This window comes from Phyllobates terribilis, unplaced genomic scaffold (assembly GCF_046119375.1).
Source record: "Phyllobates terribilis strain yellow unplaced genomic scaffold, ASM4611937v1 Scaffold_13__5_contigs__length_258822181, whole genome shotgun sequence".
NCBI lineage: Eukaryota > Metazoa > Chordata > Amphibia > Anura > Dendrobatidae > Phyllobates > Phyllobates terribilis.
Genome location: NW_027362773.1, coordinates 68,648,368 through 68,660,890, shown reverse-complemented (window position 1 = coordinate 68,660,890; position 12,523 = coordinate 68,648,368). Strand labels below are relative to the sequence as shown.

At 42.2% G+C, this 12,523-nt stretch overlaps 1 protein-coding gene across 1 annotated transcript in view; it reads left to right on the top strand.

The window, feature by feature from the left end:
• The window catches only part of LOC141173725 (solute carrier family 13 member 1-like), an 86,417-nt gene that overhangs the window by 24,095 nt on the left and 49,799 nt on the right, over positions 1–12,523 (top strand). Inside the window, exons 6-9 of the mRNA XM_073658109.1 lie at positions 4,660–4,705; positions 5,234–5,272; positions 7,736–7,884; positions 11,260–11,379. Coding sequence (XP_073514210.1) covers positions 4,660–4,705; positions 5,234–5,272; positions 7,736–7,884; positions 11,260–11,379 — 354 coding nt within the window. The remainder of the gene's footprint in view (positions 1–4,659; positions 4,706–5,233; positions 5,273–7,735; positions 7,885–11,259; positions 11,380–12,523) is intronic.

Genomic DNA, 12,523 nt, shown 5'->3' with positions numbered 1-12,523 from the left:
TTTCTCGATTGCCGAGAGATGCCACTGCGTGTGCGCGGTGCCATATTTTTGCACCCAAATTCTTTTTAAAAAAGCAAAATGGCGTGTGTGCAGTAGCATCTCTCGGCAACCGAAAGATGCTACTGTGCATGCGTGGGCGTCAGCGGCCATTTTGGGGATGTAAATTTTGCATTGGCAGAGAAATTACACAGGCAGTATGCAAAATAGTAGGCAGGTCACTGAAGGCACAGTGACCTGTCAGAGGCCAGAGATAGGAATACATAATGAGCACCTGTTACAGCCCCTCCCCAAAGTCCCGCCCCAGAGCACGAGCATATCATTATGGCAGAACTGAAAATAAAGATTATAAAATAACCACTGGACAGATTTCATCAACCAAGGTATCATTTTACTCAATGTAACGGCGCCCACCTGACAGTGTATGTGGTTTACTAAGCACAATCCTGCTGACAGGTGCGCTTTAAAAGCACTGTGGATTAGCAAAACATTTAATAGACTCTCCTTTTCCTCAACCTCTTCCATTGTTTTACCCATATTATTTTTTAGATGACCAACACTATAATTTTTGAGTCTTTTACTGTTTATGTTGTTAAAGATATTTGGGGGATTTTTACTATCTTTTCTGAATCTTTGCTGCCTTGATTTGCTTTTTTCACAGCTTGTTTTTTCCTGTAAATATTTAATGCTTCGTCACTACCCTTTTTGTTTTAGTTCTGTAAATGCTTTTTTTTTTTTTTTTGTCATTTATTGCGCCCCTTACATCTCTATTTAGCCATAGGGTTTCCTCCTATTTCTAGCTTGTTTGTTCCCATAGGGTATATATTGGGCGCAGGTCACATTAAGGATGCTTATGTAAGTGTCCCATTTGCTTTGTGTACTTTTGTTTTTCAAGGATATTGTCCCAGTTTATGGCACTAAGATCATCTGTTAGCTGTTGGAAACTCATTTTGCTGAAGTTTAGTGTCCTGGTAGCCCCCCTATTATACATCTTATTAAAGGAATGTCAAAACGTATTATTTTGTGATCACAATTACTCAACTGACCTCCCCCAACCCATATATTTAATATTCTGTCCAGTCTATTGGTTAGAATTAGGTCTAGAAGAGCCCCTATCCCATGTTGTGATCTGCACCAATTGTAAAAGATAATTGTCTTTTAATTATTGTCAAAAGCCTGTTTCCGTTACTGGTCCTGCTGGTTTCTGCTCCCCAATTTATATCCGGGTAGTTGAAGTCCCCTGTAATAATGAATTCTCCCTGATTCTCTTATCTATTTGCCTGTGGCTTCTGGCATTATTATAAATGCACTTTTATATGTTTTTTTTTTCTGTAATTTTTTGGTTGTCCTAAAGTCTACCGTTTGTTGCTGTTTTATCCTCGTGTAAATGGGCATCTGCTAGTCGTCCGCAGTGGAAAGACAAGCGATCTCAAAAGTGTCTATAGCTACGAAATAAACATACAGCCTTCATTCTTTATAACCATATAAATGAATGGCTTACAAAAAGTAAAACTTGCTATATTGTCAGTTAGCACTAGCTTTCACAAACTTACAGTCATATGAAAAAGTTTGGGCACCCCTATTAATCTAAAGCTTAATGTTTTATAAAAATTGGTGTTTTTGCAACAGCTATTTCAGTTTGATATATGTAATAACTGTTGGACACAGTAATGTTTCTGCCTTGAAATGAGGTTTATTGTGCTAACCGAAAATGTGCAATCTGCATTCAAACAAAATTTGACCGGTGCATAAGTATGGGCACCCTTATCATTTTCTTGTTTTAAATACTCCTGCCTACTTTTTACTGACTTACTAAAGCACTTTTTTTGGTTTTGTAACCTCATTGAACTTTGAACTTTATAGCCAGGTGTATGCAATCATGAGAAAAGCTACTTAAAGTGGCCACTTGCAAGTTGTTCTCCTGTTTGAATCTCCTCTGAAGAGTGGCATCATGGGCTCCTCAAAACAACTGTCAAATGATCTGAAAACAAAGATTATTCAACATAGTTGTTCAGGGGAAGGATACAAAAAGCTGTCTCAGAGATTTAACCTGTCAGTTTCCACTGTGAGGAACATAGTAAGGAAATGGAAGAACATAGGGACAGTTCTTGTTAAGGCCAGAAGTGTCAGGACAAGAAAAACATCAGAAAGGCAGAGAAGAAGAATGGTGAGATCAGTCAAGGACAATCCTCAGACCACCTCCAGAGAGCTGCAGCATCAACTTGCTGCAGATGGTGTCACTGTGCATCGGTCAACTATACAACGCACTTTAAACAAGGAGAAGCTGTATGGGAGAGTGATGCGAAAGAAGCCGTTTCTGCAAGTACGCACAAGCAGAGTCGGCTGAGGTATGCAAAAGCACATTTGAAGAAGCCTATTTCTTTTTGGAAGAAGGTCCTGTGGACTGATGAAACCAAGATTGAGTTGTTTGGTCATACAAAAAGGCGTTATGCATGGTGGCAAAAAAACACAGCATTCCAAGAAAAACACTTGCTACCCACAGTAAAATTTGGTGGAGGTTCCATCATGCTTTGGGGCTGTGTGGTCAATGCCGGCACTGGAAATCTTGTTAAAGTTGAGGGACGCATGGATTCCACTCAGTATCAGCAGATTCTTGGCAATAGTGTTCAAGAATCAGTGATAAAGTTGAAGTTACGCAGTGGATGGATCTTTCAGCAAGACAATGATCCAAAACACCGCTCCAAATCTACTCAGGCATTCATGCAGAGGAACAATTACAATGTTCTGGAATGGCCATCCCAGTCCCCAGACCTGAATATCATTGAACATCTGTGGGATCATTTGAAGAGGGCTGTCCATGCTCGGCGACCATCAAACTTAACTGAACTGGAATTGTTTTGTAAAGAGGAATGGTCAAAAATACCTTCATCCAGGATCCAGGAACTCATTAAAAGCTACAGGAAGCGACTAGAGGCTGTTATTTTTGCAAAAGGAGGATCTACTAAATATTAATGTCACTTTTCTGGTGAGGTGCCCATACTTATGCACCTGTCAATTTTTGTTTGAATGCAGATTGCACATTTTCTGTTAGTACAATAAACCTCATTTCAAGGCAGAAACATTACTGTATCCAACAGTTATTACATATATCAAACTGAAATAGCTGTTGCAAAAACACCAATTTTTATAAAACATTAAGCTTAAGATTAATAGGGGTGCCCAAACTTTTTCATATGACTGTATCTTCATGTGTAAATGCACCCTTAGTGTGAAGAAATAACTGTTGGGGAAGCTGCTTGCAAATCTTGCAATAGGAGCTTATCATGTTGTGTGGGGGCAGCTGAAGTTTTTGCCCTATATGATGTCTTTCCCTGATTTTACTGTAGAGTCCTGTGAATGAATGGCATCGTATAGATGAGTGTACATGGCAAATACTGGAAAAATGACATTTCCTGCAGTTTCAACTGAGCATTATTATAACACTCCTGCTATTAGTATGAGCAAATGGAATAACAGTATACCAGGGAGTCAGTAGAGATATAATCTATTTAAACTTAAAGCGCACCTGTCAGCAGGATTGTGCTCAGTAAAGTACATACACTGTCAGGTGGGCGACATTACACTGATTAATATGATACCTTGGTTGATGAAATACGTCCTGTGGTTCTTGTGTAATCTTTACTTTAAGTTTGGAGATAATGATATGCCCGTGCTCCGGGGCGACCTGTGGGGGGCGCTCTATTTGGTGCTCTGCTTACATATTCATCTGTATGCTCTTATGACGGCTCACTGTGCCTTCACTGACCTGACTCCTATTTTACATAATGCATCTAGTAGTGCAAGGCTAGGTAAAATAGGAGGCAGGTCAGTGAAGGCACAGTGAGCTGTCATAAGAGCGTACAGATGAATATGTAAGCAGAACACCAGATAGGGCGCCCCCCCACAGGCCGCCCCGGAGCACGAGCATATCATTCTCTTCAATCTGAAAGTAAAGATTACACAAGAACCACAGGACGGATTTAATCAACCAAGGTATCATTTTAATCAGTGTAATGTCGCCACCTGACAGTGCATGTAGTTTACTGAGCACAAACTTGCTGACAGGTGAGCATTAAAGGTGTACCAAAGGCGACTCTCCCCTCTTACACTAGGGCAATACAAACCTCTGAAATGTGCATCCGTGCAAGTAGTCTATGGAGTATTATTGTATCTCCCATTCTAGATTTCATATGATTCTGACCTGTTTAATCTCTATTGGATGCCATATCATAGAGATAATCTCACCTACAAGTAAAACTTCTAGGGGAGATATCTGTAATAAAGCGTGGTACAAAGGCACCATATGGAGGCTCATAGAGACGACTCCTCTGCAGTCCGTAGCTGCAGGGACTCTGGTCTCTCCATACAGGCTCCGATCACTTGCTAGTGTATGAGGTCTTATGCTATATGACATTCATAGCTAATAACCAACGCTTTTCAGGCAAAATTCATACTTGGATGGAAAGTTTTCACTTTACATTTTGCTACACTTGTGTGACAGGGACTTGCATAAAATATACAATTGAAACTGAGCGAGTATCCTTACCTATAATTTCTTCAGCTGTAATTCTATGGTAACTAGTGGGAGTGGGAATCTGCCTGAACATCCTCTAGGAAAATGATATTGACATTTGAATTTCCATTTTTTTACTTTTGTTTCAGCAATAATATTTTGGATAATGGAATCTCGAACACGGAAGAAAATGAGGTTTGTTGGATCAGCGCAGCCTCACAGTCATTGCTATTTATGTCTCGTGGTCTCCTCTGAGAGGGTGCTGTAACCTCATCAGTGGAAAAGTTACTGTTTAGTTTTTCATTTTTCTCATCAAAGTAGGTTTGTGTTTTCAAATACAGGCCCTGCCTAATGAAGTTTTTTTTTGTCCTATTCCATAGTGTATCATTTTTACTTTTGCATCCAGTATCTTATGTTGCCATTTTTCATAATTTTGCAGATTATTGAAAACATGTAAAGTTTTCTTCTTTCAATATGATCCCATGAATTGCTACTGTGCTTGAGGAAACTTTAGCTAAGTGGCTCTAAAAGAGGACTTGTCCAGTCTCTTGACATGTCTTAGTAAATTCTTGTTTTCCCCATAATATAATAGTTTGGGATCACCTTTTCTCTTTTGTGCCATTGCTCTGTTATTCCTCCTACAAATGTTTGGCTAAATTGCATCTGACATCTATTATTATCTGATTAGTACATCTAATGAAAAAAAAACTTGCTTCTTTACAGGAGGAACCAGCATTTGACAGTCGGCGATATTCCAAACAGGTAACCGGTCATATGTGCAGACGTCACAAAAGCCTAAAGGGGTTGTCTCAACTTGATGTCCTATACTTTGGTATGGTATATACATCGCTTTCCAAATTATTATGCAAATTGGAATTGGGTATCATAAAGATGTAATGAAGAGATTTGCAGCTGATGCAGAGCACAGTTGGTCTTGTGCAGATAAAGTCAAAATGGGGAAGGTTTCTGACAGACAAATTCATCAGAATAACAGAACAACTGCTAAAATACCATTACAAAGCAGCAGACGGGTATTTAAAGCTGCTGGTGCCCCTAGATTCCCATTAAACTCAAGGTGTAAGATCCTTCAGAGGTTTGCAGTTGTGCATAAACCTACTATTCAGCCACCCCTAAACAGTGCTTACGAGCAGAAGTAGTTGCAGTGTTCCCAGACAATCATTAAGACCAATGTTAAAACAGTCTTGTTTACTGATGAGTGCCGTGCAAACCTGGGTGGTCCAGATGGATGAAGTAGCTTATGGCCACCATATCCCAACAAAGCAGTGATGTCAACGAGTAGGTGGCAGTCATGTTTTGGGACAGAATCATAGGGAGAGAGCTGGTAGGCCCCTTTAGGGTCCCTGAGGGTATGGAAATGACCTCCGTAAAGTATATAGAGTTTCTGACTGAGCACTTTTTTTCCATGTTACTAAAAAGAACTGTGCCATCCATAAAAAAAAAAAAATCATGTTCATGCTGATAATGCACCGTCTCATGCTGCAAAGAATACCTCTGATCACTGGCTGCTATGGGCAAAAAAGGAGAGAAACTCGTGGTTCTGTCACCATCCTCCCCTGACCTCAAACCTATTAAGAATCTTGGAGTATTCTCAAGCAAAATATATGAGGGTGGGAGACAGTTCACATAAAAAAAAAAACAGCAGCTCGGGGAGGCTAGTCTGACATTTGCGAAGAAATTCAAGCAGAAGCTATCTAAAAACTCACAAGTTTCAATGGATGCAAGAATTGTGAAGGTGACAACAAAGAAGGGATCCTATGTTCACATGTAGCTTGGCCTGTTAAGATGTTTTTGAAAAAGATTTTGATTTAAGTAAATGTCGTCTCTTAATGCTGCAAATTCAACAGATGACCATTTTCAGTTCTTTACAACCTATAAAATGTTTAGAAACTGATGTGCAGAGTAATTTGGAACAGTGCTTTTTGAGTATTTTAGTTTTGAAAAAATTATTCTCATTGGGAGTTTTGTTCAATAAAATGTGATTTATACTCGAGCGGTTGATGATTTTAAAATTATACTGATTCATTTGTGTCAACCACTTAGGAAAATCAAAGAAAAATAGCATTTGCATAATAAATTGGAACGCTGTGTAGAATTATTACAGACTAGGCAGAAAATGTCCTAGCAAAATAATCCTTAACCACTATAAGGCAGCTTAACATCAGAATACTTGGACTCGCAATCATCAAGGGTTATGTAGGTTTCATTGGCATATGCTGCCATACATGATAATTTCACAGTCCGAGATTAATGATTCTGGAGTAAGAGGCATTATGGCTTGCACTTGGGATCTGGGTGTGATTTGGGAGTGTTCTCTGTATTTTCACAGACCAATATCTCATCCCGCTATTTACTGCCAGGCTTATTACATCATCCAGTGTTAGCTCACATTTTCCCTACTTTAAGGTTATGAGCACCCGACGTCTTATTCAGTCTGGTCTGTTCCGAAACTGAAAAAACAGCCAGTAAATGCTCAAAAGAATTAACATATAAATTTCTATGTAATAACGACTTGCTCATCATATGTTCAATCATCTTGAAATTCAATTGATTTTTGAATGGTGGTCAAAAATGCTCAAGAAACTACCCACCCCCACAGCACAAAAAATAACCAAAGCATAAGAAAAGGAGGGTTTCCTAAAGGCTCCTAGAGTGCCTTCCTCTTGAAAAACGTCATGGGATCTGCCGCCTGAAAAAGACGTTGTGTTCACTTGACCCAACAGTTCTTCAAATGTTCTTCTGCGATGACTGACCTCAGGATGGACAATTAAGCCATGAATGTATGTGCATCTATAAGTATGTACATAATATGTATATTTAATTATATACGCCCGGTTGTGTTTTGTAACCTGAAGGTCTTTCCATTTCCACCTGAAGAAACAAATGTCTTGAGCTCTTATCTATTGGTATTTTCAAAACTTCTCCGAGATGAGAGAAGACTGCCACAGTGTGATGTGATCTGCTGGAAGGAAATAAGAAAGTGCCAAGGCGCGGCATTCAGATAACATCACTATTACATATAGTATATTGGCTGCTTTTCCAAAAAATGTGCTGTGCAAAGTGTTCTCACTGTAAATGTGGAGTGTCAATGCAAGTAGATGAGCTGTGTAGATAGTACAGCACAGCACACATTGGTTGCAGTTGTGACAGTGAGGAGGTGGTTGTATTAATATTGTAACACTTTTTTTTACATGGTCTTTGGTGCAGACCAAGTCTGGACGGTTCTACAGGACTAAACGTGATCACATGATGTGCAAAGCTTTTTCGCTGGGAATTGCATACTCTTCCACCATCGGAGGGATGGCCACGCTCACCGGGACCTCCACTAATCTCATATTCATAGAACAGTTTGAAACGTGAGTGATCTTTCATATTTCACATTTCCTACATTATTTCATGTACACTTTATCTGTAGCACAAGACATATGTCTGGCAGACACACAATTAGAGATAAAGGAGTTCTCCTACAATCTTTATTTTTTTTCTTACTCTCGCTGTATCCTAATAACTTCTCTAAAGTAACACGGCGCGTAGTGCGCCGCAGCAAATTTTGGCCACACCCCAATCCATGCTCATTTACCATTTTTCTCCCCTGGCAGGAGTTGTCAGAGGGACGCTGGTATTGAGGGGCATTCAGCAGACGGCCCTCATCCCCACTCCTGGTATGCATGGCCCCCTCATCCCCATTCCTGGTATGCATGGGCCCCCTCAGATCCAATCCTGGTATGCATGGGCCCCCTCAGATCCAATCCTGGTATGCATGGGCCCCTCAGGTCCAATCCTGGTATGCATGGCCCCCTCATCCCCAGTCCTGATATACATGCCCCCCTCATCACTGCACACATGAAAAAAAAAATAAACAATTCTACTTACCTTCCTTCCTCCTCTCCCCTCTGCTCCAGCTCTGCATCCTGTCTGCCAGCGGCTCATGTCAGCATCTGAGCAGCACATGACATCACTGCCATGCGCCCTGAGATGCCGAGGTGAGGTGTCGGGATATTCACTCCTCTCCACGCCGGAACTATGGGCGTGGAGAGGAGTGAAATAGTCATTCTCCTTAATAGCGCACACAACAGCAGCCGCGCTCCTGCTGCGGCTCCGCGATCCTCTGTGCCCGCTACTAAAGAGAATGAATATTCACTCATCTCCACGGCCATGGGAGTGGAGAAGAGTGAATATTCATTCTCTCTAATAGCGGGCACACAGGATTGTGGAGCCACAGTAGGAAGCCGGCGGCTGCTGCTGACAGTGTGCGGTATTAAGGAGAATGAATATTCACTCCTCTCCACTCCCATGGGCATCGAAATGAGTGAATATTCATTTTCTTTAGCAACAGGCACACGCGGTAGCTGTAGCTGCCAGCTACTACCTGTGCCCGCTGTCTTCCACAGCCGGGAGAACAGCTGAGCCGTGACTGGGTGCGGGACTCCTCACTGGCCAATTTCTCCTCTTTCCTGTCTCCGCTCAGCATGAGGTGGGCGGTCCTTCAGTGCTGCCCATGTGACCACTGTAAACTACATTTCTCACAACCCCCTGCTTCTCCTGCAGACTGCTCTGCACCATGCACAGATGACACTAGCTCCTTGTGTAACCATGCTGCAATCTACTAGTGACCCCAGGGCAGAGCTGGCAGGAGGGGACTGGTGCTGGGCATAGTTTCTAGTATGTCCCCTCCACCCCCCTCCACAGTTTCTAATCTCTAATTCTGTAAGTGGTTAAAGGGAACCTGTCACGTCATGCCTGAGCTGCTGTGCATCACAGCCTATGAGCAATGCACGCAGTTGGGAGCGCATGTGCACAGTTAGTGAAGCGAAGTAAGATTGAAGTACATAAAGTGTTTTTTACAAAAGATTTTAGCACCGATTTTAATGCAAAAAGTGTGTTAGAGATGCATCACTAACAGCCTTGGGCAGTTTACATTCTCCAACTGACATGACTGGTTCCCTTTTATGGCATATTCCTCCTGTGTCCTCTCCTGCTCCCATAGCCACCAATCACAGGGCAGCTTTCATTTTAACACAGCTGTTTAAAAATTGTCAGCTGAGCTGTGATTGCATTTGTATAGGTAGGAGGCGTCCATTATAACATGTATGGATAGACGCATTCATACTGCTATAAGAAAACCTTGCTGGTTTAGTGGCTGATAATTCTGTGCTTACTCAGCTCTGTGTGCCACACAACCAAGCACAGCAGTCAGCGAGGCCGATGGCTGACAGGACTGGGCACACACTGTCCGTATCCACTTTACGTAGTGAAGACGTCTCGGTGCAGTGTGAGCGTGCACCCACCATAGAAGAATACTGAGCATGTGCGACCTGTCCTGAAAGAATTACAGGACGTATCCATGGGCAACCACCTGGGCACAAGCCTCGGACATGCAGGTTTTCAGGTGGAAACAACTGGAACAGCCAGCTTTTTTGGAAAAAGATTGCAGTTGACAACTTTGTTTTAGAATTTAAATATTGGGGAAACAAGCTGAGAATGGGGCCATGCTGCCCCTGCCTCCTAACCATGAGTAATGGTCAGCTAGTGTTACTGCCCGGGGAGGACTGACACTGCCCCCTACAGGACATAATGTGTGCTTCCTATCCTGTCTATTAGAAGTAGACGTACAGGATTTGTATAATCAGAAGTAGGTTATTTTGCATAGAAGCTACAGGTGAGGTCTTTACACATTGCAGGGCAGTGTGCCCGTCACCTGCAGTTCAGTTACAATGAAGGTACAACAGAATTGATTTTCACCATCAGTTAATCAAATGATCAAGCAATCCACAATACTGTAATGATAGTGGTAAGGTCCCAGCCACTGTCCTCATGCAAAGTGATTGCAGCAGAATGCTGCCTTTTTATTGCCAATCCGTTCATCTCTATAGTCAAACACAAATCCTTTTCTACAAGGCATTCTGACTGTAGCGTTTCATTGTATACATCCAAACATATACAGATGTAATAATACAGCACTAATCACAGAATAGGATTATTCGCAGCTGCTGTGTGCAATAAGCCCAATGAAACCTGAACCAGTTACACAGCTCAGCACATCTAGGTGCTTTGTCCAAATCCTCACAAATCCCTGACTTCCCCGACTGCTGCAGTGTGAGATTCATCAGCCCGATCCTGAACCGGAGGGAAACCGCAGCTGTCACATCATCCAGGGGGTGTGGCTTATCCTGGGAGCATTCTGATAGGCTGTGCTCCTGTGCTGGCGCAATACTTCAGCTAAGCATTGTGGGTAGTATTGACAGCGGAGGCTGAGCATGAAGTGCTGGCACGTGTCACTGGGCCGAAGGCTCTCCCATTCAGCCATATTTTAGCAAGAACATTATGAAATGCCATAGCCGACACAGCGCTAAGTGTAATTAGCCAATCGTTTTCAGTTCTAAAACCGCTTGGGCATTTTACTAATAATATTGTTAGAATGTTTTAGATTTTTTTATTTATTTATTTTTAAAGGGATATGAAATGCTAGGTACACTCTAAGGCCCCACTATCAGTATTTGGTCAGTATTCAGTCAGTATTTTTTCTCAGGAGTGGGTGATAAATGCAGAATTGGTGACTTGTTTCTATTATACCTTTTCTCTGATTGTTCCTCACCTGGTTTTGGCTCCCACTCCTGAGAAAAAATACTGATCACATACTGATAGTGGGCTGTGGCCTAAAGGTAGACTCTGGAGTCGTGATGTTCTAGTCTGCGGGCTGGATGTGCTCACACCTCTCTCTTTCTCTGCAGGCGATACCCTGGATGTCAGTTTGTAAACTTTGGGTCCTGGATTGCATTCTCTTTTCCCATTGCCTTCATTATCTTAATATTTTCCTGGATGTGGATTAACTGGCTTTTCCTGGGTTTTAGGCAAGTATTGAAATGCAGTAATATATTGGGGAATACATATGGTGTAAGAGATGATGGGAATCCATGGCCTGGCTCTCCTCACATATTTGCTGGAGGTCCCATCGCTTGTAGGCTAGCATTAAAAGGCGACGTGTCATACAACAGCAATTCTCCGAAAAGTCATGCCACAAAAACATCTGTGCAACCTGTCAGTGACTTGCTGTTGTGCGACTATTTCAGAATTGTGATTTTGCTGTAAATAAAACACCCAAGTTACAGACAAGTCGTTTGTTGAGTGTGATTTGCATTGAAGTCCATGGCAGGTGTGTCGCTTGGAACAAGTGATAGGAAATCCAGCACATTTGAAAAAATTTGCGACTATCGCAGTCACAGCATGTTGCAGGTCTGAACATGACAACATAGGAAATCATTACATCCAATGTTGCAACATGTCACTGCGATTTCAGTGTCGGAAAGCACATGTCGCTGTGTACCTCTAGCCTTTATGGAAAAAGTACTTCTGCAGCGCTATTAAATGTGTTCAAATTATGACCACCACGACTGACCTGAGTGGTCCCATTATTATAGGTTAGTAGTGTCCACCTGGTGTCATTGGTGTCCATCATGCAATGGATGTGGCACCACGCTCTGGTTTATAGCAGAACCAGTGAATGAAGATAAGAACTGAGCACTAAAAGCGTTCTCTTTTTAAGGGATCTTTCACACGTCCATGTTTCCAGTACATGTGGTGACAGTTTCCACACGTACTGGAGACACTGAAATAGACAGGCCCATTCAAATCTATGGGTCTACGCACATGTCAGTCTGTTTCCACGGACCGTGTGCTCCACACGCTGACATGTCCGTTTTTTTGCGGATGCACGGTCCGCAAAAGTGTCTCACGCTGATCACACGAATGACATCTGTGTGTCTTCAGTGTGACACGTACCGGCGCCTGGGAATCAGTGTACAGTTAGCGCGGTTCCCAAGCACCGGATGCTGAACACTGCCCTCATCATGTCCTTGCCAGCACCTTCAGGGACGATGATGAGGGTAGTGGTGTTCTGCTCCCGCAGTGTCCTTGTGTAAAAATAAGATTAAACTAATAAAATCCTTATACTCACCTAAGTGTCCCCTGCTGTAATCCATGCGACCGATCAGCAGA